Here is a 27604-nt window from a genome sequence, read left to right on the forward strand (position 1 = left end):
TTCTTGGTTCTTTCGGTAAAGTCACGTAGAAGGGAAATAATAAAATAATAAAAATAAAACATTATAAAATACAATTTTCACGACGTTTCGGCCACAACGCAAGCAGCCGTCCTCATGTGAGGAACAGGGTTGTCGGAAAGACAGCGTCCGAATGGTCATGGCGATACCGGCGGGGAGGAATATTTGGCTCCAAAGATAATGGCATAGGGGCCCCATCCCGAATTGCCCCTCCAATGACATAGACCACGCCCCCAATGACACAGACCACGCCCTTTGCGTGTGGCCACGCCCCCAATGACATAGACCACGCCCTTTGCGTGTAGCCACGCCCCCAATGACAGACCACGCCCTTTGCATGTAGACGCCCCCAATGACAGACCACGCCCTTTGCGTGTAGCCACGCCCCCAAAGACATAGACCACGCCCTTTGCGTGTAGCCACACCCCCAATGACATAGACCACGCCATTTGCGTGTGGCCACGCTCCCAACGACACAGACCACGCCCTTTGCGTGTAGACACGCCCCCAACGACATAGACCACGCCCTTTGCGTGTGGCCACGCCCCCAACGACACAGACCACGCCCTTTGCGTGTATACACGCCCACAATGACACAGACCACGCCCTTTGCGTGTGGCCACGCCCCCAATGACACAGACCACGCCCTTTACGTGTGGTCACGCCCCCAATGACATAGACTACGCCCTTTGCGTGTAGCCACGCCCCCAATGACATAGACCACGCCCTTTGCGTGTAGCCACGCCCCCAATGACAGACAACGCCCTTTGCATGTAGACACGCCCACAATGACAGACCACGCCCTTTGCGTGTAGCCACGCCCCCAAAGACATAGACCACGCCCTTTGCGTGTAGCCACGCCCCCAACGACATAGACCACGCCCTTTGCGTGTAGCCACGCCCCCAATGACATAGACCACGCCCTTTGCGTGTAGCCACGCCCCCAATGATATAGACCACGCCCTTTGCGTGTAACCACGCCCCCAATGACACAGACCACGCCCTTTTCGTGTAACCACGCCCCGATGGCATAGACCACGCCCTTTACGTGTAGCCACGCCCCTACGTGGGCGGGCACCACCCTAAACCACGCCCCCCTCGCCGCTAACCCCGCCCATCCCATCGTTGCTCCGCCCACCCCCCCTGCAATCTCTAACTCCACGTGGCCCCACCCCCGACCTCCCCCAGCGTGCCGTGGACTCCATCGGAGGTGCGAGACACAGAAGAAGCAGCAGCAGCAGCAGAAGAAGAAGACGAAGACGCGGCGGCCATGGGGAACTGTGAAACCGTGGGGCCCAACGAGGCACTCGTAGTGTCGGGTGAGTCCGCCTCGACACCGACGAGACGGAACGTGACGGAACGTGACGACGGCTGTCGGTGCAGGGAGCGTGCGGGGTGAATGGCGCGGCGTTGCGCCGCGGAGGAAATGGCGCGCCCTTTTGTTGCGGCCTGAGGGCTGTGGGGCGTGTTTACGTGCTCGCGCGTGTGTGTGTTTGCATGGGTGTATATAAGGTGTGTGTGTATGGGTGTACATACGGTGTGTGATCGTGTGTTTGCGTGCTTGTTTGGGTGTACACACTGTGTGTGTGTGCGTGTGTTTGCATGGATATACACACGGTGTTTGTGTGCGTGTGTTTGCATGGGTGTACACATGGTGTGTGTTTGCATGTGTGTTCATGGGTGTACACATGGTGTGTGTTTGCATGTGTGTGCATGGGTGTACACACGGTGTGTGTTTGCATGGGTGTACACATGGTGTGTGTTTGCATGGGTGTACACACGGTGTGTGTTTGCATGGGTGTACACATGGTGTGTTTGCATGGATATACACACGGTGTTTGTGTGCGTGTGTTTGCATGGGTGTACACATGGTGTGTGTTTGCATGTGTGTGCATGGGTGTACACACGGTGTGTGTGTGCATGGGTGTACACACGGTGTGTGTGTGCATGGGTGTACACACGGTGTGTGTGTGCATGGGTGTACACACGGTGTGTGTGTGCATGGGTGTACACACGGTGTGTGTGTGCATGGGTGTACACACGGTGTGTGTTTGCATGTGTGTGCATGGATGTACACATGGTGTGTGTTTGCATGTGTGTGCATGGGTGTACACATGGTGTGTGTTTGCATGGGTGTACACACGGTGTGTGTGTGCGTGTGTTTGCATGGATATACACACGGTGTTTGTGTGCGTGTGTTTGCATGGGTGTACACACGGTGTGTGTGTGCGTGTGTTTGCATGGATATACACACGGTGTTTGTGTGCGTGTGTTTGCATGGGTGTACACACGGTGTTTGTGTGCGTGTGTTTGCATGGGTGTACACACGGTGTACACTGTGTGTATTCGTGTGGGTGGCGTTAGATGTGTGGTCCTGACCACCCACCCCCTCGTGTGCCGTGCTGGCCTTCTTAGCTGCTCGTGTAAACCACTAACCACAACAGTGTTAATGCTATACAATATAGGGGGGGTGGTCATCTTAGTTTTTCTAGACAGCGTGTGAGTGTTTACATGAGTGCACATATGGTGGGTAATATGCGTGCATTCGTGTACATGGAGTTACACTACCTCAGTGCATCATTGCACAACATTGGTGCATAGTTGTAGACGGATGTGCTGCATGTTTTCATATATAACGTGTGTGTTAAATCGGTGTATCGTGTGTGTAGTTGTGTACATTGTCCATGGGGCGTGTGGCTGTGGGCATAAGTGTGTGTCTCGTGTGCATTGCAACCTACGATTTCACGCATGAGCCAATCCACGTCATACGTGTGGATAATTATCATACGTGTGGATAATTATCATACGTGTGGATAATTTTCATACGTGTGGATAATCTTCATACGTGTGCTGCGCGTGCAATGGTATATGAACTGGCGATGTTCATGGGGAAATGCACACAATTTAACGGGTCCGTATTTTTGAAACCTATCGGTCAGAATCTTTATTCGAGAACGCAATGACATCCCAAGTTTCTTAATCAAAGGGAAATCTCATCTCGAAATTATTTTTCGCGTCTCCCGTGCAAGCTTATTAGTATTTTCCCAATAATCTGCACAGGACACCGCTTCTGGTGTTGTCATTGCTTTAAATCTACAAATGCAAACGCATTGGCATCAATCGCACAACGAGCGGCCAATTAAATTATAATGGGAAGCAGCAATTGAACGGCGGAGGTGATCAAATTACGAAGCAGATGAGCCCAAAAAAAAAACCACACAGACAAGACGTAACGTCCAAAATCGTTTGCACAGAATTTTTTTAAAAGAAAATAAATCAGTTTATTGCAAGAGGTCGATTGAGAGGGAAAAATGTAATCTTTTGGGTGGGAGGGGCGGCTTAGATTCAGCAGTGCATTTGAATAGGGTGAGGCCACGTTCTGTGTTAGAAACTAAATTATTCAAGGTTTTGCAAAGCGGCGGCTTTGATCAGTGAACAATTATCCACAATCTGGTATTGATTCTCGCCGCTGGACACGCGAATGTTGTGTTGAGCTTACGTTTCGAGGTTTTAAACCCAGCACTCTACAATGTACGCAACCAGATACATTTGGTGGAATATCATTCGCAACCGCTTGGGATAAGCATAAATACAGACACCATCACTGTTACTCGCGATACCCCCAATGAGTGCACGCACATTGACTTATTTACTGGGCCTAGAACGGTGCATCGATGAACATAGCCGATTCTTGACCCAAGCGAACCATGCATTCCAATCACCCAAGAATCGATGATTATGCATTTGTTCAGTGTGTATTTCACACGTTTTAGTCAACAGATATGTGGGATTTTATGTGTATCCTCAAGAGAGGCGTGGGCACATTGAGACATGGAAAAAAGGGGGCACATACACTTCTTGTACTGATAAAAGCCGAATGGTGTAAGGAAAGAAGAGACCATTGCAAGAGAGACGGTTACCAAAGACTGGGTGGTGGACACAGCCACAGTCACTGCGAATCCAGACGGGATTGAGTCCCCAGTGATTACTGTGGCACTAATGGCTTTGAGGGCAGCACGGAGTACATTTCTGTAAACAACATTTTCTTTCAGTGGATACCAATTCACTAGAATGCACAAGCTACACGAGCTACGGATCGATATCCCTCAGTAAAGTCGCGTAGAGTCGAAAGAACCAAGAATATGAATCCCTGCAGTCACGAAAGCTTTAAATCGAAATTTTATAAAAACGTACTTAAATATTTTTAGTTCTTTCGTTAAAGTCACGTAGAAGGGAGAGCTTTAAATCAAAGTTTACGTACTTAAAGCTTTCGTAACTGCAATAATTAATATTCGGTAAAGTCACGTAGATAGGTAACCTACATATTCTGATAATTCTGATTCTCTGGCATCTGAGATGTATAGGTAAACATTTTCAGCTGCAATATATGCATTTGATTAATCGTCATTTCGTCCATGGGCCAGTGCAAAATTCAGTACCACTGGAGGTGTACACATTGAGCGATACCAGTTTGTGCATATGTCTCATGAAAATTTGATTACGTGATAACGTAATTATTTCGTGTGATCATTGCATAATTCACATTTATTGGTGATTTTAAATGTTTGTCCAACTGAAGTGGTTCCATTTCATGGACTAGTAAGAACACATTTCTGCAGAAGCCCCTTGTTTGATTAGCTGAGATGGAGCCGCGCACAAGTCATTGTGCTGTGCCTACTTGGTCACTTGGAAGTTTGCACTTGAAATATATCTTAAGCTGTGCAATGTCCCTGTATTGGCACAGTATGAGGAAAGTACTGTGTGTTGAAATGCTTTCGTGATTGCCAAAACCCGAACAAATGGGAAATGCTTAACCGCACACAATGAGATACGGTTTCGTATTGCATGTGCATGTTAAAGGTTTTTTAGATTTAAACCTGCGGAAATATGTGAAAAACTGGGTTATATGTGACTCATTTAGATTGTTTCTGTAAAAAAATGCAAATTTGCTGGAAATGTTTAAACTCGGGTTAATGTAAAATCAGGAGCCATTTACATTCCACCCCGCCTAATTCTGATTGCCGATGCCTGGCATAGTACATTAAAACAATGGATTTTCAGCACTGCTTTCTGCTCAAAACCTTGGTATGAAATTTTATTAAACTTTTAAAACATCACATTTTTGTTGGACATTATAACGAAAACCTTGGCGTAGTAAAACTCGACACTGGCACTCAATAGGCGGTTCCTCCACCCCCCATTGAGCCCGTGGTGGTTAGACTCTCCGTCAGCCCAGCTGCAGGACCTTAGGTCGGTGGTGGCAATGTTTTTTAACCCAGCAAATCATGCCCCGGTATCGGGAGTTACACGTAACCTGAATTTCCAGCATTCTTGGGAGAAACAATATTGCATTTTTTGACGATTATTTTTACACGAACAGGCGGGGGAGATGCACTGTTCGGCTGGCATCTATCAGGGAGACTCTGCGCTTGACTTGTATTGACTTGAAAAAGATTGCCTTGAATGTAGGGCTTTATTTAGACCGAATGCGCTTTTACTTAGGCACTTACTGCATGACCGGCTTCAATTGTACGGAACAAAAACTCAGCTCCTTTTTCTTCGAGTAGTAATATTCAGCATTTTTTTGTGCAAACATAAAGTTTTATCTGCAGTTGATGAATCTAGGTTGTTTTTATCTGCATCTATATCTGTCATCACAGCCACAACCATGACCCGGTTTATTAAGCAATGGAGTTGCGTGTGTAATTGCAACACGTGTAGAGTGGGCAGGCCCAACAGCGGCCCTCTCATGAGTGGGGTAGCTATTTTTGTTTTAGTCGTCTTTGTTCCCGTGCTCTGCTAAACCATAAAGGTAGTTCTAACCCTGAAGATTACCCTCTAAATCTCGCGTGTGGAATGTTGTAGGGCCGTTCCCATGCCCACAACTGCCTAAGCATATCGAGTAGTCTGTGGTTTGATGGTCTCTTTTTTTCTTTTATGTGAACCGTCCTTGCTCGTTTGCAGCAGAAACATTCAGTTACATAATCCACACATGCTGCCCTTGTAGGCTTTCACGAGGTTGAATTATAATTTACACACAGAGTTAATCATGCTTTAAGAATACGAACAATCTCCAGCGCCGTGAGCAGCAGCTCTGGTTTCCTGTAAGCAGATAATTTCTGGGAAAAGAGTATCGTTCAGCAAAGAAGCTCAAAACCGATGTCATGAAATTATTTCAAGGACTGGCTTGCGGTGGTTTAGAAGCAAATTCTGAAAGTGCTTTACCGAACGTCTGTTTATAAAAGTGCAACTCGATTCGACTGGTTGAGACTGCGTTTCCAACCAGCATAAACAAAAAACACATCAAGCAATATTGTTTATTCCAAAAAGCAGATTAAAGATGCTTCAACAAACTTATGAGGCCCATGAAATTTTTTTAAAATGTGCTTTACTACAATTGCTTGGTGTCTTTCTGAGAGAGGCCTCTCGGCTGAAATATATTCAGTGGCGTACTCTTAGGTTTTTTAGATAAAGTCACGTATGTGTCACGTATGTGTCACGTATGTGACACATACAGACTTTACCAACACAAGTCTCTGTCATCAGGTGGGACCGTCACAGCTAAATTTACTGTATCTTGATACAGCTAAATTTACTGTATCTTGATACAGTAAATCTTGATACAGTAAATTTAGCTGTGACGGTCCCACCTGATGACGGAGACTTGTGTTGCCTCCGAAACGTCGTGATTTATTATTTAATTTCAATTATTATTTAGTTTCTTTTTTATTTTTTACCTACGTGACTTTACCGAAAAACCCTAAGAGTATGAATCCTTGCAGTCACGAAAGCTTCAAATCTAGAATATTCAGTGGCAGTTTCAACTAGAACTTAATTATTTTGTTGAATGTGTGCAGTTGATAATGGCTTTCAAATGCAATATTAATGCAAGCTTGATTCTCTGCAGCTCGCTTGTTCAGTCCTACAGGCTTAGCACTGTGTCCAGCTTGACAAGAGGGAGGGGCGACACTGCCATCGCCTTAGGCCTCGTATTGTGCAGCCTCGGACAACAAAAGGCTCGACAGCGAATCGGCAGCCGTCGCTACTCCTGATGGGATGCGTAATTTGTATATGCGAATGTTGGAGCCGACAGGGAGATAGGAGTGAATCGACGCTTGGAGTATGGCAGAGGTCGCAACCGGGTACCCGATACCCGTACCCTACCCGATACCCGGCTACCCGTACCCGGCCGGGTACGGGTACCCGTTTGCGACCCTGGTGCGGCCGGGTAAGGGTAAGGAATCAAAACCCGTTTGCAACCTCTGGAGTATGGTGTGCCCTAGATGCTAGTCGGCTATAAATAGCGCGGCATTCATTGCAGTAAATTCCCTGCACAGATCCTTCCTGGGCTGCAGGAAGTGAGGCAGCCATTTGACATGTTTAAAAAAAAAGATCCATTTACTCCATCGGCAATCATTTGCATTATTTTTGGCATTCACGGCTTTTGGCCACCGATGCCACTAGAAAGAATATGATGCCCCACCCCGAGAAAAAGGTGACATCTTAATTTATTTCATTTATGTATATAGAAATCGAGATTGAAAATTCATTTCTTTAAAACTGCGTTTTGCGTTTTAGTGTGTTGCCCTTTCCCGCTCCTCAGATTAGCATTGTTGGCTACGTACGGTGCGAAATAAGTTCAACAAACATATATGTATGTTACATGAACTCTTTCGAATTCGGCATTATTACAACATGCCTTGCTCTGCAGTCATTTTCATTAAACGTGTGTGCTGTTATTTTATGTTTTTACATGCCTGTGTACCAGTTGTCATTGCACACCCTTAGAGATAATTTCACAAGGCCCTGATCATTTGCATTGCAGACAATGTGCCCTCGGTAAACCACTGCAGTGCCCAAAAATAAATATGGGTGCATTTTAATGCCATCCAGATCATAAGAACTGGAGCCTTTTAACATGGTTCTGCCCGATGCTGCGCCCGAGATGGGTGGTGTGCTAATGAGTGTGTACGTCTATGCTGTACCCCGGTGACCGATGTGTTAACGAGTGTGTGCATGTCTGATGCTGTGTCCGAGATGGCTGGTGTGCTAATGAACGTGTACGTCTATGCTGTACCCTGGTGACCGATGTGTTAACGAGTGTGTGCATGTCTGATGCTGTGCCCGAGATGGCTGGTGTGCTAATGAACGTGTACGTCTATGCTGTACCCTGGTGACCGATGTGTTAACGAGTGTGTGCATGTCTGATGCTGTGCCTGAGATGGCTGGTGTGCTAATGAACGTGTACGTCTATGCTGTGCCCAGGTGACCGATGTGTTAACGAGTGTGTGCATGTCTGATGCTGTGCCCGAGATGGCTGGTGTGCTAATGAACGTGTACGTCTATGCTGTACCCTGGTGACCGATGTGTTAACGAGTGTGTGCATGTCTGATGCTGTGCCCGAGGTGGGTGGTGTGCTAATGAACGTGTACGTCTATGCTGTGCCCTGGTGACCGATGTGTTAACGAGTGTGTGCATGTCTGATGCTGTGCCCGAGATGGCTGGTGTGCTAATGAATGTGTACGTCTATGCTGTGCGCAGGTGGTTGGTGTGGCGCTGATGAGAAGAAGTACGTGACCGGAGGATGGTCATGGGTGTGGTGCTTGGTCTCCCAAGCTCAGAGGTGCGTATTTGTGGCGATTTTTTACCCATATAGCTCTTGTGCCACTGTCGCCCTGAGCCAGGCATGTCAGCATGCCTGCAATGTGACACGTGGTGTACACAGACCAGTTATGCAACATAAGAATGTCATGAGCTATCTTTTCCTCGGTTCATGGGTCATGCATTGCATTGTGTAACAGTTGAATATATATTTGTCATCCGTCTCCTGAATATATGCACCGAATGTAGATTACAAAACCTGGTATTTAATCTTGTAAGGATACAAGTCTGTTAATAAACGCACACACACATAAAGCAAATGTCTTAAGTTAATCACCTTAAATTATAAAATTAGTTATTTGTTTCCCAAAGAAAGGCTCACTGAATCTCAAGATTCTTACTTGATTTTTTGGCCAGTTGATTTTTTGGCCAGTTCCTTTGAGTATTTTTGTGTCTGATGAAACTGAGAAGTCAGAAACCTCATAACTTTGCTTGATCCACCGACCCGGCCTCTTAAGTTGTGTGGTTGAAATGCCTCCGCCACCATACCCAGCAATATTTGTATATTTTCCCTTGAGTAGTACATACACTGTATTGCATAACAATCCTTACATAATGATTCCAGTGCTGTTTTTACCGTGGCCTGTTTAAACCTACTGATGCCTTAACCACTCAATAAAACAGTCCATTGCATCTCCCGTGTGCATTTGCCCTCAAGATTTAAGGGGAAAAAACAGTACGTGCGGGCTTCTTTCACATCAGGCAAGGGGAAGGCACTTTTAGAACTACCCTTTTTTTGTCTTTGTTATATCTCAACACGAGCCTAAGACATAGCACAAATCACAGCGAAAATATGGGGGAGGGGCGGGGGACACATAAACTCCGCAGACCACGTCCGAGAACTTAGTGCTCCTCCTGTATTTAGAGGAAGGAAAACAATTGAACTCATTGCCCCACTCTCGATGTGAGGACCGCTGAACCGGAACAGGGAATTTAGTATGAGATGGGGAAGACAAGGGAAGAGGAACTAACAGCGTGAAGGGATCGATGGGAAGAGAGGAGGGGAAGAAAGGGGAGAGAGGGGGGGCTTTTAGAACTACTCTTAATGGCAGGCAATGTTGTAATTGCCATTGCATTTTGGAAAGTAATTCGTCACGCGGACACGCCGACTGCACTTTCAGCAAGAGGCACGTTTCTTGTTGTCTTGCAAGGATGCAAATGGGGCATGTGATGTAGACCACGGTAGAGCAGACTGTGGAAGGTGGTGGGTTTCAAATAAAGAGCAGTAAGGGGCAGCGGCCATTTGCAGAGAAAGGTCGTCATTAAAATCCCAGTAACAAAAAGTAAAGCCGCCTGGTGAGGAATGTGAGGTATTTGTTCACGTGACCAGAGCCAGCCAATCAGAATGCCACAAATTAAATCTGGACTTTAAACCGGTGGTTGCTTAATTGTTTTTTTTTTAACTGAACTTCACCAAATTGCTTATCAAACAAAGCATAGCACAGGAGGATATGGGTGGGGTGCGATTATTTTCTTTCGAAAACAAATGCAGCAGCCGTTCCCACCATCATGCGTGCACGTGTTCCTTAGCAGAGTTGTGTTGTTGCAGGGTTTGATATCGGTGTGTACGCCTGTTTGACATCTGTGGAGCTATACTGAGACCCAGTATTCTGATTAGATTCCCGGCCACTACGAACATAAGTAGCGAGGGATAATTGAACTGGTCATGACATCCCCCCCATTAACCAATCTGCAATGACCAGCGTGGTGAAGTATGTTTTTTTAAAATCAAAACAACCTACATAGCTGAAAAATGTGGATTGGCCTTCATCCAAAAGTACACTGAATAAGAGCTAAACGTTGTTATTATTATATAGATCTATTATTCACAAACAACATCACTTTAGCTTGCAGAAATTTCTGAATGTTATGAATAACATTGGAACGGTGACTGGCAGTGTGGACTAGAGAAACGTGTTTTTACCAAGGGTACAAAACCTCGTTTAGCGAGCATCCGTAAAGGCTTGCACCATCACATGATGATGTGATGATGAGGAGGAGCCACAAGCACACATTAATGGCGTGCGCACGCACACACACACACACTAGGCACTCACTCCAGGCTGAATTTCTGTCAGGGGAAGTCCTGTCCAGGCTGGGAGACGTCCTCATCGCGAGCGACTCGTTCGTAGCGCGGTGCGCCAACAGCAACCACGCTCCTCCTAACATGCACATATTCGCTCGCAGACGTGCACATGGCGGCGCGTACGGCTGCACGTACAGCATTGTAATGTAGTGCATCCATTGGCCCTATCGGACCCTGGTGCGTCACACGATGTTCTGGCTCCGCTAGCGAAAGCGCACAGAAAGCGAGGGCTTGTTAATGAGAGGTAGTCGTGAGTTACGTGGCGCAGAACATGGCTGCAAGCGAGGAATATATGCAATTGTGTTCCCAAGCGAGGGCCCTTGCCCCATGCGCCATTGTCTGGTCTCCGAGCTGTATTCTGCATTCTGTAAGATTGTTTTAGATCAGAAAGCGGCCTTGAAATTGAACAGTCATTTTCACAAGGTGGCATACTCGTGATTGTGATTTCAGATGATTGGATTTCTCATGGTCCTAAATGGGGATGGATATTTTTCATTGAATGTGTTTTTACGGGTTCTTCCTAAAATGTTACTTGCAGGTTTGTGTGCTGCTCATTGTGTAGAATGCAATGGCCATCTGACCTGCATTGTTTCATTGCAGTACAGGAAGAAGCGCACTTCGTGATGAAACTGTAGCTGGCGTGCTTCCCAGTGTTCTGAGGAATTGAATAGTTGAATTGTGGGTAGACTGTACAGGTCTGGCGGTGTATGGCACAGTTAAAAATAAAATTAGAATTGATGTTTAAAATGAGTCTGTAAATGCTAATGTGAAATTCCCATTGCCGATACAAAGTGAAGGGCTGTGGGATGGATGTAATGCATTTAATGTGGAAACAGAACCGTTCTCAGTGGACTGATTAATGCACACTTTGGCTCTCACAGACACATCAGTTCCCTGCCCATAATTGCAGTTAGTCTCTGGAGTGCCCGTTTACCCCTTCATGACATCATGCCGATGTTAAACTCTCCACAGTACGCTTACGAAGATGCGTGTATCTGCACTGTACGCTCTGTATGGTTGCAGATTGACGCTTTGTCATCAGTTTAATAAATATGCTCCATGTATGTACGTTTATGTGTACACTGATGCTGCTTTGTGTGTACAGGGCGTGGTCACTTTTTACAACTGAATATTAACAAAACACAGGCATTGTTTGCAATTCATAATTATATACACGTTTAATCGAATATTTCATAATGATCAAACCATTTTCCCGCCCCTGCATATAAATTTTCATACTTGAATGATACACGTGGAAGTGTGTCAGTATAACATGCTTATATTTTATTTACAAAATATATATCTGAAATGAATTTAAAAGCCTGTACACTCCGCATGTATGGTTCTAGTTTGGAGGCACGTTTCGGCAGTTTAATTTACTAAGATCATCTGAAGAAAGATGCTTGCTAATCAGGGCCACACGTCCACATACCTGTCAACCCGTACGGTTTACCCATATTCTTGCACAGGTAAATTAAGTTTTCAGGTCCATATGGTGTACTGCTGTTTCAATACGGGCAAAAAATATATTTGTGTTTCTCTCTTGTTATGGGACTTTGTAGCATGAATGTTGAGATTTATAAGGGCACGGGGTGACCAATACGGGTTGAATTGGTCTGGAATAAGTAGGGCACTGATGTGGTATGTGTCAACAAAACATCAAATCCGATGCCCTCTTAAAATCTGGACATGACTGGCCTACACTGATCAGTCCCCCGACCATACCGGTTCCTCTTTAGCACTTCATGCCTCTCATTGTCTTGACACACGTGTTCTTAGAAAACGGGCATCATTTGGCCAAACCCAGTTGATGCAGTATATGTGGCCATTTCGCAGTTTGTGTTGCATCTGATGGGTTCTATGAAAACAATTAAAGTAACGTAATTGCGGAGTGTACTCGAGGCATCTGATTATTCATATTTAGGCCGTGACCTGATATGCATTTTGTGAAGGAAAGCATAATTGAATGTAAGCATTTTGTGTGGATTTGCCTTGCTTGCTTACTTGCAAGGTTTCTTGTCATCGTCATTTGGCATGTACTCCAAAACGTTTAGTGTTTTCCCATTTCCTCATAAAGCCGCCTCCTTCGCACGTGCTCGCCAACCGCAGTGCGGGGTCACTTTTCCCGGAAATCCCAAGCGCGGCACAATCTCACGCAACTGCTCCTCGCACGCGAGCAACGACAACATTTTGATCGTATCCACAATGCCGGTCTTCAGAGATGCAAAAGTGCGTCATGGACCAAGCTTACGAAAATAAGCAAGCGCGGTCCACATTCATTACGAATACTTGTTAAGGTTTCGGCAGCCCCGTTGGGTTTCACCCCAAAGCTCGGAGGCAGCAGCAGCAGCAGCTGCGCAAATTTGTAGAGGCCGGCGGCGGCGTCAGATTTCACGGCGAGTGGAAATGTGGCGCGTTGGTTTGGGGTGCCACATAAAGGGCTGGCCAGCGATCACGTGGAAACGAGGCCCTTTCGTCCCAGCATGTATGCACGAACCCCCCCACCCCCTCATTCCTCTTGCCATCATCACCAGGCCGTTTTTCCCGTTTTGTCCAGTTTTTTACCAGTTTCTCCGGGCCAAATTAAGTGTGTGGATGCTTTCTGCTGGGCTACAGCACATAATACCGTTTGGCTTTATAAAAATGGAGGGCCAACTGTGGGGGTATTTGGGTGCAGAATACAGCTCTCAGTCCTGTACTATATTGCACAAGTGAGTTTTATTGATTTGGAAAAGCACCATGTATGTGCCTTTTGTTATTTCCTTGGGCTCATTAGCACCTTAAATAATTCATATCCATTTATTGATTTTCACCTTATTGGCTAAATTTTGTATCTATGCTTCGTTCCTTTTAAATTGATTAGAATTAGTGATTTAATAAGGTGTGCCAGTTAACCTGTTGTCGAAGTTGTCAAAAGTAACGACAACAAAAAGCCGCGGCTTTTAGTTCTCATCTGTGCAGTTTCTGTGAGCGAGTTGGTCAAAATTATCCCGAGTGCCGCCAACCTCCATGGAACAAACAACCGCTTATGGGTCCCAGCTTGCGGTGCAACCTCAACCCACGTGTGTAGTGATCGTTTCACTGACGCTGGAGGAATAAAAAAAAGATGACCCTGGCCTACATTTGTGCTCCGTTCCTCTGGAGCTGTGCCACTCTGACATCTGCACTACGCCCAGGGCACGGGTGAACGTCGTAGATGTCGTTAAAGATGCGTGGGTTATTGTAGCTTTCCTCGCGGTAAATATTAAACGAGGTAGCCTCGCTTTGCTGCACTTTCATACATAATTGGAGATTGCGAACTTTCTCACTCTCCCATGCCACAGTGCAACCATAATTATTTCAAGTTGCATTGTGCCATTGTCCGCTTTTGCTTTTTCGCCTGTTTTGAGTGCATTAACCTCTGCTATTTCACGTAAGAGTTTGTGTCTGTGTGTGTGTGCAGTGTCCTCTGTGCTTTGCCATTGCTTTCATCAGCTGCTCTTACCCCCCTCTGTCTTTGACTCGGCCTGAACCAGGAGAGGGGAGCGGGGGGGGGGGTGAACGGAGTAGTTAAGTGAAACAAAAGCCTTTAAAAAAAAACCTGTTATATTTAAAAAAAGACATCCTGCCAAAAGTCATTGCTTCAAGGTAAATTCAGTTGTGCAACAGAAATTGTCTTATCTGAATGACACACTCCCTTCTCCCTCATTCTAACATTCCTTGGCGGATGGGTCCATTGCTCCGTTGAATGGGGGGGGGGGGAGATCAATTGTCAGAACCACTCTTGTCCTCCCCCCTCCTTGTGCGCTTGGCGCAGCACAGTGTCGTCCATTCTCTGCTCGAGGTTTTGTTTGCAAGGAGAGCTCCATTTAGAGTGGGAGAGTCCAACAACAGCAAAAACACGGGGGGGGGGGAAGGGTGGTGGCGGTACGTTAACAGATGTCCATAATTCACAGAGCTGTAGCAAAACAACTAACGTCCTTTGAGGCAATCATAATGGTCCTGTCATGTGCTTAAATAGGATCCTTGACCTAATAAAATATTATCTTCATTGCATTAACCACACTCTTGAGCCTGGCACCTGGGCCCTCGTGCGCCTGCATCGTGGCCCAATTTCTTGATTTCGGTTCGCCACCGGGCAGCGAGAAAGCAGGAGGGGGCGAGCCCAAGCCGTGTGCACGAAGATGCAGTTCATACCTTCGGAGAGCATTTTTTTGTGAAGATATCGAGGTCTGATTAGGTCATATTGGGATCATATGGATTAAGATACCCCCAGCCACCTTTAGTGGTCGTGTTGTGTCTGTAGGATAGGTGGCCGTCGAGTAAGTAGGTCAATGAGCTGTCTGGAGTTCTTCCTAGTATTTGTGACTTTTCTCCGGCCATTCTAGTTTTTTTAAGTCAAGGAAGAGACTAGATAAACCCTTTTTAAAATTAATCTTGTGATGTAGCCATCATAGACACATCTTCCATATGTTGTGTTGTCAGCTTTATAGTTTTAGCATGGTTGGCTACATATGGTGCGAAAGAAGTTCTACATACATCTGTTAGTGTTTTCATTCACTGTCACAGGCCCCCATCCAGCCTGCATAGAGAGCTTGTAATGGAGTCATGACTGATCCATTTGAGCAGGCATCAGCTTTCAGCTATGCTGGCTGTTTCTCCGGAGTGAACCATTCGCCCAAATGAGCTCGGACACGGACATTTGGTACTCGGGCTCAACCATTTAGAGTCTCTTGGAGTACTCCGCCCTGTGCAGAGGTCGCGAACATAACCCCATGCGTGGTCCACCTGGCCGCCTCGCTTGCTATTGGGCGCTTGCCGCTGTGCCCCCTGCATCTGATGCTCTCTCACTGTCCTTTCTCTCTGCGTCTCATCTTTCGCATGCTGGCTTGGGCAGACTGCCCCTGGAGGTGATGACGCTGAAGCCTCTGTGTGAGCACGTGGAGACGTCCGAGGGGGTGCCGCTGTATGTCACGGGGGTGGCACAGGTACTGAACCCGCTCGGCGGGGGAGGTGGCTGGAGGGGTGGGGGCGGCGGATGTGCCACAGCCGGGCTCGGCCCGCAGAATCTGATCGCCGAATCCTTCCATTTTTGCCTTAGTGTCATCCATTCCACCCGCCCACGCAGGAAGGTGGCAGCACAACCAGATTCCCAAAGCCAGAGCAGTGAGTGTTTAATCATAAATTAATAATGTAAAGTCCTCTGTGGATTTACTGCCGGATGAAAGTCTCCCGATGTCTTCATGGTTATGAAAGTTGTTTGACCATACTTCACCATGCTGGCCAATATGGACTGATAAACGTTGTGGGGTGGGGGGGGAGGTGGCTAGTGACCCATAACCAGTTCACATATCACTCACCACTGATTTTAATTATATTCAGGAATCGAACTGAGATCAATGGATTCACGGTACAGGGCACAGATGGTGATGCTAACTACTATATTCTTGGGTTTTTTCGGTAAAGTCACGTAGGTAAAACATTCAAATTAAAAGTTATAAAATACAGCAAGCGTGCTGTGACGGTTCCACCTGAAGACAGAAGCTTGTGTTGCCTCCGAAACGTCGTGATTTTTATTTTATTTTTATTAATTTTAATTTTTTACCTACGTGACTTTACCGAAAAACCCCAAGAATATGAATCCTTGCAGTCACGAAAGCTTCAAATCTAGAACTAACTTCTATATGCTGTAAACATATGACTGTGGGAGCTGGATTTAGGAAATACAATTGGACCAATGTTTTAATTTAAGTTGACATACTTATCAAACAAATAGCTAAGAGATTCTAATAACATGTTTGTCATGAAACATATAAATCAAGACGCAAAAGGATCACAAGGATCATCGATGCACCAAAAATTCACCGAATAATTTCACTTTTCCAAAGTCTAAGGTGGTCTTTTTGGAAGCTGCATGTGAACTGGCATGGAGAGCCGGTAATAACTGTTATCCCCGCTAGGTATCACTAAAGGCCCAAGCCGCCATGTCTCTCCTCTGATTGGCTTGCTAGCGGAAAGGGGTGTCGTCCTTTCTTGTTTATCCATAATAGAGGTTTCTGTGGGTTAAATCGCGTAAATGTGTCGTTAAACCCGCCACCACCCGCCACAGCCAATTAGTAAGGTTTGTCACGTAAACAGAACATGCTAATTCGTTACTAGTACAGCACACGGGTGTGTTGGAGAGCAAATCCACAACATTTACAATCTGAGTGCTACGTTTCGCTAGTAATTGCAAGTATGGTTTTAATTGTAATTATTGGGGAAACGTCGTAACTCTTTATCAGGAGCAACCTGGCCACAAATGATAGCGCAACGAAAGTGGCTTATGATGCGGAAATTATAGCAGCCAAATACTCTAAACGCATGTTTCTAAATGTGGAGGAAAAAAGAGGAGGACCCTGAGAAAAATCCACATGACCACGGGTGAGAACATGCAAACTTCAAATATACAGCACGCATCATGGGACCTCCTTTGCTAGTACCAAAATATACTAATAGGGTTTTTCCCCTTTTTTCTGGCAACAAAACTGACACCTTTTTCAAGGAATCATGCTTACATTAACCACAATACTCATTACTCTGGTAGTGCGTTGTCTTTGAACTGTGCGCCTTTTGGCGTCCTCTGGTCGAACACCATATGAGACTAGGCTCTAAAGAAAGCTGTCTCTGGTGTGGACCAATCAGTTTCAAAGACAATGCATACATTATCAGAGTATTGTTTTTTGTTTGCATTTGACTGCAAGTATTGTGGTTAATGTAAGCATGATTCCTTGCAAAAGGTGTCAGTTTTGTTGCCAGAAAAAAGGGGAAAAACCCTATTAGTATACAGCACGCATCGGGATCAGGATCAAACCCACGACCTCCTGTATACCATTCGAAGTCGTTAACATCTCGCCAATCCCAAAAGAGCAGAGCAGGCATGAGCTGGTTACACGGTCGCCTTGCTGTGTGCACGACCGCCAACAGACATAGCCACCGTCGGCTTTTGCTCAAGTCATGTACGTTATTTGCGAAACAGTCAGAGCAACCGTTTGAATAGTTAACGTATATTTAATAGTTAATAGTGCCTATGAGTGTACTTGTATTATGTACTGCATTGTAATGTAAATATCATTATTGTTGCTTTTCCATAATTGATATTAACATTACGAGTTGTTCACAGAGGACTTGGAAAAACATAGTAACAATTGGTTGTTGTTTTATTATTACTGAATAACTGTGAGCAGAAATGAGTGAACCAATAAGGTCCAGAAATGTTGACTTTAAATTACCTAGTTGGGATTACACATAGAAACCATCACATCCAACTATGAAAACCTGGTAAAACCCTCTTGAAAAAGTATAGAGACTGAATGAGGCTTTTCTGGGTAAACTAGTGTCAAATGAATAACACGTAACAACTATGGATTATATGACGGACTTTGAACCATAAAAGGTTGTTTCTGTTATAAATGTGTCTCAATTGTACCTAAACAATGTGCACATGGTAATAATACACAATGAAAAACATACCACAATAAGGAATTTAAAAAGTTACAAACGCAGGGTCGGTAACTCACTCCCTGATCTGATCTGGCTGTGCTGTTCACCACCTCCGTCTGCAAGAATTTAGCATTCTCCCAACAGCCGCCCCCGCCTCTCCTTGAACCTCCCAACCTCCCTCCCAACGTGCCCCATCCCAATAAACCCCGGTCTATTCCCAGCGTCTGTCTCGTGGACTAACCCAGTAACGACTAACCGAGCTCCCCCGTCTCACCCGTCCACAGCAGGGCCACCCATCATGGACCGCGTGAAAGGTAGGTGGTGGTGGTGGTTGGTAGTGCTTCACCCCGAGGCTAACAGTTTTTGCTCCTCAGGATTTCTCTTGAAATCATGACTCTGAATCCACGCTGCGAGGATGTTGAGACGTCGGAAGGAGTGGCTTTGACAGTTACAGGCGTGGCCCAGGTGAGATGGGGTGCAGTGCGTGCGTGTGTGCGTGTGTGAGCGGTGCCATCACGATTAGCGCTCCACTGCGCTTCGAAACCAGCGACCCAAGTTCGATTGTCGCTCACGGCTAACATCGGTGCCGAATGTATGGAGCCGGTCTTGGGCCTCCCCGAGGTCAATTCACCCTTAAATAAATACCTGGTGCGGTGTGCAGACATCAGGTGTGGTGCTGGCCACCCCACCTCCTCATGTGTGCTCTCTAATAGAGTTAAGGCTATCTGAGGATCTATATCTTATCTTTGTGGGCGTCATTTGGCATCATGGGCTCCCATGCCTCTCCTAATTTTTGGGGCTCGAGATTACACCTTGGGGGGGGGGGGGGGTTGAGCTTTCTGGTGATGTGTTCATTGTCTAAATGTCAACTGCACTGTCGATCGGACACCAAATTGGGCATAAATCTAAGTAACAAGTAACGTTAAATCATTGAATTTTGTTGCACACTGCGGTCCTTTTTGGAAGAGAGCCACAGCAGTTAAATATACATTTTTATATCGTACATTCACCACACTGTTTTGTGAGTTTATGCCACACGATTAACGTCAAATATGAGGACTATAACAGGGGAAAAAACCAGTTTGTTTTAGACTTATCGTGCAGTCTTTGATAGCTACTAGCGTTGCTAGTATTACACCTAGTGCAGCACTTACACTGCTGGTGTGTTGTTTTCATTGCGGGGCCATTCATATTGGCTCATGGGGAGTCATCCATGTCCTTTGTACATAGTGCCATATTTGACTACTCAAACATCCTCTCAATTTGCTAAGATAACAGCTGTGGACACCAGCTGATGCTGCACGGGTGATTTAATCCTTTTAGGGAGCCAGAATCTCTTCATGGTTCTCACACTGCACTACGATCCCGGGCCACCCGAGTTCAAATCCTGTGCGCGGTGCACAAATAGAAGCAAGCAGAACCTGAAGCTTACCTGTGCAGCCAACCTCACAACTACTCTAAGCTGTCCGAGGTAGTTTGCTTCTATTTGAAAAACCTGGCGTGCCGTTTGTCCATTTGTCCAACTAAATTATAAGAGCCTTTCCGAAGGCATGAATGCAAACACCCTACATACAATAGAGTCAGTAGTCTCTGCACACATTAGGGGTGGGGGGAAGAAGAGGACATCAGTGGGGGTGACGGGCGAGGTACGAAGTGCTGAGAAGCCCTTCGCGGGAGCTAAATTAAGACGGCCACAGGTCGCCGAAATTCTAGAAACAAAAATAGTACAGTCTGTTCTCCTATAACGCGGTAGTTGCGTTCCTGAATAACACCGCGTTATCGAAGAATCGCGTTAGAATATATAATATGGGGTAAAGCACAGTCCGTGATAACACGTGAGATGCGTACGCTGGCTGAACAAAGACTGAGGCACGTAGGTAGCATCTAGAAGCATCCAGCAGCATCCCGCCTTGTTCGATGCTACGCCGAGCCAGCCATACAACAGCTTATTCCTAGTCGCGTGACATAGTGCTGTTCGCTCACTCGCGTTATACCCAGTTCGCATCCACGTTATAAAAAAATGCGTTGCCTAATACATTCATCGCGTTATATCCAATTCACGTTGTGAAAAACACGCTTTATAGGAGAACGGACTGCATCTGATGCATTGGATAGAGAAAGGTGACAACGTATGCATTGTGCTAGGTCACAATTGTGTGCCATACCAGCCCTTACCCTGAGCAGAGGGGTATGTGTGTGGCTACGCTGGGTGTGTTTAGTCGCTTGTTCACCCACCCTGTGTGTATGGATTTCACGGCAGGTTGAGTCGGCTCGACAGCAGGTGTTCATACAGCACATGGATGCAACAGGAGTCCGGCCGAACTCTCCATATTTAGAAGGAACACCACTTTCTCTCACAAACAGGGGGCGTGGTGGCTGTGTTGGCCATTGTGAATGCCGCACCGTCTGCATGAAAACGTAGAGTCAACATTTCCACTTTGCTCGCGAACGTTGGAATAGATTTAGCGTTTCTCTCGTGGTTAAAAGTGCTCACGTGAATCTGTGCTCTGTGGAAAATTTACCATTGATTCTGCTGATCCTTGTCACAGATTTGTAACAAAGTTCTGTGCGCACACGTGCAGTTGTGGATGTGGTTGCGAGTCATGACAAAAACAACCTCCACCTTGTCTTGTCAGGTGGTAACACTGTGGGGAGTTTTAAAATAATACAATTGGTGGAAAGGTTGATGTTAGATTATATTACACCTGGGCCTCACCATGGTTTGCTCAGTCTTAAATGAGTACCTGGTGTGGTTTTATAATTCGCAGAACCAGGGAGATGAAGACTGGTGTTGGCCACACAACCCGTTGTGCCATGTTGGCCTTAGTAGGTGCTTGCTAACTCTACCATCCAGCAGAGTCTTTATGGGTAACTGGGGTATGTTGGTTGATGTTGATAAATATGATTATATGTGTTTGTGCATCGACGATTGGACCTATGCGCGCGTGTGTTTGTGCACACGTGTGTATGTGTGTATGCATTGTTATGTATGTGTGTGTGATTGTGTGTGCCTGTTGCTTGCATCCAGGTCAAAGTCATGACAGACAAGGACCTCCTGGCTGTGGCCTGCGAGCAGTTTCTGGGTCGCACGGTGGATGAGATCAAGAGCGTTGTTCTGCAGACCCTGGAGGGCCACCTCCGATCCATCCTCGGTGCGCAGCAGCTGCCTTGCGTCTCCGTGTGTTGCGCGGTCTCCGTATGTTATGCTGTGTGGACGCATGCAGGATTTTTGTGTTGCAACATCGCGATCCAAAAAGCAAATATCTATTTTCTTAGAAACCAAAATATGTCTGAGCATGTATATGCCATCTGTATGCTGTGTCTCAGGATGGTCCCAGACTTGCTGGATGACTATCCTCTGGGGGGAGAGGAATCAGCAGACTTGCTCCTGCTTGGATATTCTTCTAGGACGAGCATCTGAAGGGCGCCGTTGTGGCGATGTTAACTACCTCGCCTGGTAATGCAGGAGGTCGTGGGTTCGATCCTGACCCTGACGCCTGCTCTATATTTGGAGTTTCCATTTTCTCCCCTTGGTCGTGTGGATTTTTCTCCGGGTTCTCCGGTTTTTCCCTTTCACATTTAGAATCATTCGTTTTGAGTCTTTGGCGGCTATACATTTCCACGCGATAAGCCATGTCGCTGAGCTTATCCGTTTGTGTCCAGGTCGCTTCTGAAAAAGAGCAAAATTGCTCAGTGGGCCTTACATAGGGTACTGTACCCTACGTTCTGCGTCGTTGGGCGAGTGTCGGCATCGCGTGTCGTGTATCGCGCTGGCGAGAGCGCGAGGTGACGGCGGCGCGTGCTTTCGCAGGAACCCTGACCGTGGAGGCTGTGTACCAGGACCGGGACCAGTTCGCGCAGCTTGTGCGGGAGGTGGCCTCGCCTGACGTGGGCCGCATGGGGATTGAAATCCTCAGCTTCACCATCAAGGTGCCTGCGTAGGCGAGGGCACTCTACGGCCATGTGCTTCAGAGCACCGAGCCAGTGCTGCAGAGATTTTGGGTTTAAAAGTCCACATTTTAGCCGCTTGTGATGAAGCTAGTGTTGCTTGAAAACTAATTATGCACTCTTTTAGAGGATTATAAGCAACATACATGGATAAAGGTTGGATCCCAATTTGTTTAACTGGCCTGACCACCAGCAGTTACGTATTGATGCCATTCTGTACATAAAGCTTTAATTTCCCATCTTTTAGCTTATGTTTTTACATGTGCTGTATGTGTTGGTGTGATTGAAGTGCTGTCCTACAATAAACGTTTTACAACCTATTTAACAGGCCCAACTGCTGATGAGACCCATAAGGTCAACGCGAGTTCAGAGTTTCCTGCTAATCCAATAACTCCTGTAAAGCACTATTAAGCCTGCTTTTCAATTGTAATTATGAGTCTCAGTCCATTCGACAATGTGATTTTTTTTTTCATTGGATTAATTGGAGGTGAACGGCTATAGGATTAGAACTTACTTCAGTGAAGCCTGAGATAAACGCCTCGCAGATTGTGGCCGGGTGTTCGTATAACCGTGCTCATGCAACATCCAACTCTCTCTGACTTTTCTGCTAACGGTCTTCCCATGCCATTTTGTCTCGGCGCTCGGCAGGACGTCTATGACAAGGTGGAATACCTGGCCTCCCTGGGCAAGACGCAGGCGGCGCTGGTGAAACGAGACGCCGAAATTGGTGTGGCCCAGGCCGAGAGAGATGCAGGCATCCGGGTGAGAGCCCCGACTCCCTCCCGGCACCGGCAAACACGAGCCGCGTCGCATCCGCCAGCTCGGCGCTGTCCTGGCCCATTTGTCACACACGTACAGAACTGTCCTGTCTCCGTTGTTCCGAAACACGATGCTGCGCAGCTTCATGTTTCTATCTGAGCACAACCGCTGCGACCCCCTTCACCTCCACTCACAGGAGGCCGAGTGCAAGAAGAACATGATGGACGTCAAGTTCAACGCCGACACGAAAATCGCCAACTCCAAGCGAGAATACGAGATGCAGAAAGCCTTTTTCAACCAGGAGAGTCAAACCAAGGTGCGTGGGGAGCGGTGCGGTCCGCCTACATTGGTGTGTGATGGTTCGCAAAGGCCCTCTCACAACTTTCGCGTGCTTGCCTGTGCGTCCGCTCGCTCAGAAAGCCGAGGCGCAGCTGGCGTACGAGCTGCAGGCCGCCAAGGAGCAGCAGAAGATCCGGCAGGAGGAGTGCCAGATAGAGGTGGTGCAGCGGCGCAAGCAGATCGACGTGGAGGAGCGCGAGATCCAGCGCACGGAGCGCGAGCTCATCGCCACCGTGCGCTGCCCTGCGCAGGCCGAGGCTTTCCGCGTGCAGCAAATCGCCGAGGGAGAGAAGTACGAGTGCCGCCGCGCCCGCGGCTGGACCGGGGTCGGAGCGATTCGCACGGCCAAACCGCGCACAGCGTTCTCGTCGTAGTGGAGCGATTCGCACGGCCAAAACCGCGCACAGCGTTCTCGCCGTAGTGGAGCGATTCGCACGGCCAAAACCGCGCACAGCGTTCTCGCCGTAGTGGAGCGATTCGCACGGCCAAAACCGCGCACAGCGTTCAGGTCGTGAAAAATAAAGGTAACGCTTGATCAAGCGCGGCGCGTTTTCCCCGCTCTCACCGCCTCTCTTCCACTTCTCCCCTCTGCCCGTTTCGAACCGGGCAGGATCAAGCGCGTTCTGGCTGCCCAGGCCGACGCCGAGAGGATCAAGAAGATCGGCGAGGCAGAGGCGGCCGCCATTGAAGCCATCGGGCGGGCAGAGGCAGAGGAGATGCGGCTGAAGGCCGAGGCCTACAAGCAGTACGGCAAAGCCGCCATCACCTCCATGGTGCTCGACGCCCTGCCCAAGGTAGGCGCCCTGTGGACGGCGTATGCTCGCACCACTCTGCCGCGCGTCAATGACAACAAAACGCCTCTTGGGGGCAGCCGACACGTTTACAGGCAGCTGATATTCTGGGCTGGGCCTCTTCTTCGAGGCAGAGCGAGAAATGAACGTGATTGTGGGGAATTTATCTTTTGTAGATAAACATGAGCCAGAAACTAGATAGAAAAAGAGCAGACCTTTTGGGATCTTTGGCAAAGGGGGGGGGGCATCTTGGCAGGGAGGTTTGCGACTCCTTGTTATGCTTTCAGAATTATTTTTCAAGACACACAAGCACGGGCCAGGGATACATGGCCGCGGTGGAGGGTGGGTCGGGGGCGGGAGGCGTGACTGACGTCAGCGTGGACGCAACAAACCCAGCTCGACACTTATGATGCGGGTGATGTCATCGCGCAGATGTGCACGGTGACGTCACCATTGCGTGCCAGCCAGCCAGCAAAACTTAAAAAAATCATAATACGTTTTTCAGAGTACTTTTCCTTAAGTCACTTGCTTTATCGAGTAGTGGAGGATTTCACGCACGTAGATTTTTTAAAAATGAATCAAGTTCTCAAATGTAGAAGTTGCTCTCGGCCAACAATTTGCATGTGTGGAAATGCAGTGCTTGCGTGTGTGCATACGTACATGCATGCATACGCGAGTGTGTGAAAGCATGTCCAGCACTTAAGTTTTGGTGCGGTTCCATGTCTACACGTGCGTTGATCGCGATGCGTGCGTGCCCGCCCTTGGATTAGATCGCAGCGGAGGTGGCGGCGCCACTGCAGAAGATCGATGAGATTGTGATCCTGGGCGGAGACGGAAACCGCACCACGACGGAGGTGACGCGGCTGCTGGCGGAGCTTCCTGCCACCGTGCACGCCCTCACCGGCATCGACCTCAGCAAGGTAAGGCTGAGTGGCGACCACGTCATGCGATACATGACGATATAAATTTGGTGATGAAGTATATGATGCAGCTTACGATGCGATGCAGCATGCTGGCACCGCACGTGCCGATATGTTACCACGGCGATTGTGAAGGATGTGATGTAAACAACGTGTGATGGCCCATGTTGATCCTTGTCCTTTGTTTCCTCGTCCTCCTGCCAGTCTCCCCTGATTCAGAAAATGGCCGGGGTGCAAGCGTGAGCATGCGCCGGGGGGGGGGGGGGGCGATCGCCGTCTCGCCTCGCTGGTGCGCCGCCGCCTCGTGCAAGCTCCATGGGCTCGCGCCTCGCTGCAGGCGCGGCGGCGTCCTTGCCATCGTATCGTTGGGATCTTAAGACGGCCGTGTAACTTAAGTGTACTTGCTAACACCTCACTAGCCTGAAGAAAATACAAATACTTAATCATCTCACCTATCACTATAATCACAGTGTGGAATACGTCTGGGGATTCAATTGTTACTCATGATCAGAATTGCGCCCTCGTGGGCCGTGGCGCACGGTTGCAGTGTGGTAGTTTGTAGCGCGGTCTGATTTATGATTTCCATGCCCTGTTTCGTGTTGTCCAGAAACAGCTGCTCCTGGTTTTTGTTGACGACCGGCTTCTGGATCCGAACGCGTTAGCATTTAACTACTTGCGTTCCACCGTACATTCGTAACAAACAGTTGCGAAAATAGGCAGGCAACTTCTCCTTGTTTAGCAGCCGGTACGCATTATCCCCCATGCTCAAACGACGGGGGAACCCTGTTCTTGTGGCAGCCATTGGCGAGGAGCAGGACACGTTGCTCATGGATCTGGTGTTGCTGAGCTTTTCCTCCACCTCACCGATGGGCGGGTGCTGAGGCTCAGGCCCGAGCGTTTGTGGGCCTCCCTGTAACCCTGCCGCAAGCAGGACCCCCGCCCCCGCACTAAAGCCGTGTAATTCAATCCTCGGTGCTGTTTCGTTTGATTCTGATGCTGATCGACTTAAAATCCCAGTGTGAACAAATTTTCTTTATCTTGCATGTCATTGGTTCAACCCACGTGACAGCCTACGGACACGGTAAAAAAAACATCGTTTCATGGTGTGTCCTTTTTTACTTTAGTTTTAGCAATTGTTTTATAGTTTGCAAATATGTACTAGGTCATCATGACAGTTTCACACCGAATGCGTGTCACAGAGTGATCACTCTCCACTGAGCCATCTACATATCACACCGGGTGTCTTGTCAAGTCGGAAACATTTGCAATGCTGCGCGTCGTCTCCACTGCACGCCAACGCTGCACGGCTCCCCCGGCCACCTCCATTGTCGCTCCTCCAACACGCCGCCTCCGTTTCTCGGAGTTGTACCGAGGGCGGCGAACGGTGTTGTTGGGTGGCAGGTGGGTGTCCCGCCTCTTTGGCTTGAGATTTTCTCGGTTTCTTTTTTATCGTGATAGTGCTGGGCATTTTATTTAAATTTTATTAATTTAAAGCCGAAGAAGCAGACTGTGTCCAGTGAATTTGTTAACGCTGCGGACAGTTTGAACGTTTTAACATAACAAAACAAACGGGTTATTGTTCATTTTTATAGCACAGGCCCTTCGCTTGTGAAGGTGCGTTCCGTTCTTCTAACGTTCACTGGCAGTGTTACATTTGAAGAACTCGGGGGTGGGGGGCGGGGAGGGGTGGTGCTCCTCCTGATGGGCTTGTGGTGGTGTGGGCTGTGCAGCGTTGGGTGTCCGGTGGCTCGCACCGACGGGACAGAACATATTTTATGCATTTGTGGTCTTCGCGACTTGGCATTCGTGGATATGAATCTATTCTTTCTACTACGTTTGTTTTTTCTTTTCGGGAACGTGAAGTTGATCCGAAGTTATGTCACACTTCTGATTGGTACTTTTCGTATGCAATTGTCATCGTTATCTTCAATTGTGTTCATCATTTGCGTCGAGATGGCAAGAAAAACGCTACGTGGTTGACGGCCAGCCGTTTGCGTCATTTGCATCGCATGGATCCATTGAGAACGCAAAATGCAGCCGTTAACACTGCATTGTAAGACTAGAATTTAGCATTTCCCATTTACGCTTGTAACATACACAATCGGTGGCCTTTAACAGAGTTCTGAATGCAGTCGCAAACGTGATGTCGATCGCCTCTGGTTCCACGCAGGGGACCTCTTATGCTGTTACAACAGGAAACCCCATCTTCATGGACTGCGCTTGGCATCTATGGATGCACCTGGCATTCTCTGTGTGTGTTGTTGATTTTATCGTCATATATTAAAACAAAATTCCTGGGAAATTTTTTTTTTGGGTTCATGATTACAATATTGTGCGTAACAATCCGCAGAAAAACAGCAATGGCCGAGATAAATAATATTCAGGATATTTGAAACGTAAAAAAATGCCTCTGAAAATGGGGGCCCTGCAGTGTGAGGCGTTCACTGAAGAAAATTGATCGTTGACGCAAGGAAAATCGCCTGCGATGACTATTTGCGGTGTTATTTCAACCCAAAGTAAAACTGATGTCAAATTATAATAAATCACTGTCATTGTAATAGTCGAAGCTTTACTTAAAAAAACAACTGTATAAAAGCTCCCCAGAAATGTTTTTCCCAGGA

The 27604-nt window shown here is 47.3% G+C and overlaps 1 protein-coding gene across 2 annotated transcripts; it reads left to right on the forward strand.

Annotated features, from left to right (window-relative positions):
* Window positions 1–1185: 1185 nt before the first annotated feature.
* FLOT2 (flotillin 2) lies at window positions 1186–27285 on the forward strand. Of its 2 annotated transcripts, none has more exons than XM_078611956.1 (11): window positions 1186–1337; window positions 8560–8641; window positions 15642–15732; window positions 21255–21378; window positions 22038–22156; window positions 22823–22936; window positions 23130–23249; window positions 23350–23564; window positions 23883–24066; window positions 24834–24983; window positions 25188–27285. In XM_078611956.1, exons 1-11 carry the CDS (start codon window positions 1289–1291, stop codon window positions 25224–25226), a joined length of 1287 nt encoding a protein of 428 aa, XP_078468082.1. In that variant the 5' UTR covers window positions 1186–1288; the 3' UTR covers window positions 25227–27285. The 2 variants fall into 2 exon arrangements, with proteins under 2 accessions (XP_078468082.1, XP_078468080.1); XM_078611954.1 differs by lacking the exon at window positions 15642–15732 and adding an exon at window positions 18601–18691.
* Window positions 27286–27604: the final 319 nt, after the last annotated feature.

Source organism: Lampetra planeri, chromosome 37 (assembly GCF_965212315.1).
Source record: "Lampetra planeri chromosome 37, kcLamPlan1.2.h2, whole genome shotgun sequence".
Classification (NCBI taxonomy): Eukaryota; Metazoa; Chordata; class Hyperoartia; order Petromyzontiformes; family Petromyzontidae; genus Lampetra; species Lampetra planeri.

Bases quoted from the DNA above. Each gene is read 5' to 3' on its own strand.
- FLOT2 (XM_078611956.1), top strand. From the start codon at position 1,289: ATGGGGAACTGTGAAACCGTGGGGCCCAACGAGGCACTCGTAGTGTCG. The intron at 1,338-8,559 runs GTGAGTCCGCCT...TGCTGTGCGCAG, and splicing joins CGAGGCACTCGTAGTGTCGG to GTGGTTGGTGTGGCGCTGAT. The intron at 15,733-21,254 runs GTACTGAACCCG...GCTTGCATCCAG, and splicing joins ATGTCACGGGGGTGGCACAG to GTCAAAGTCATGACAGACAA.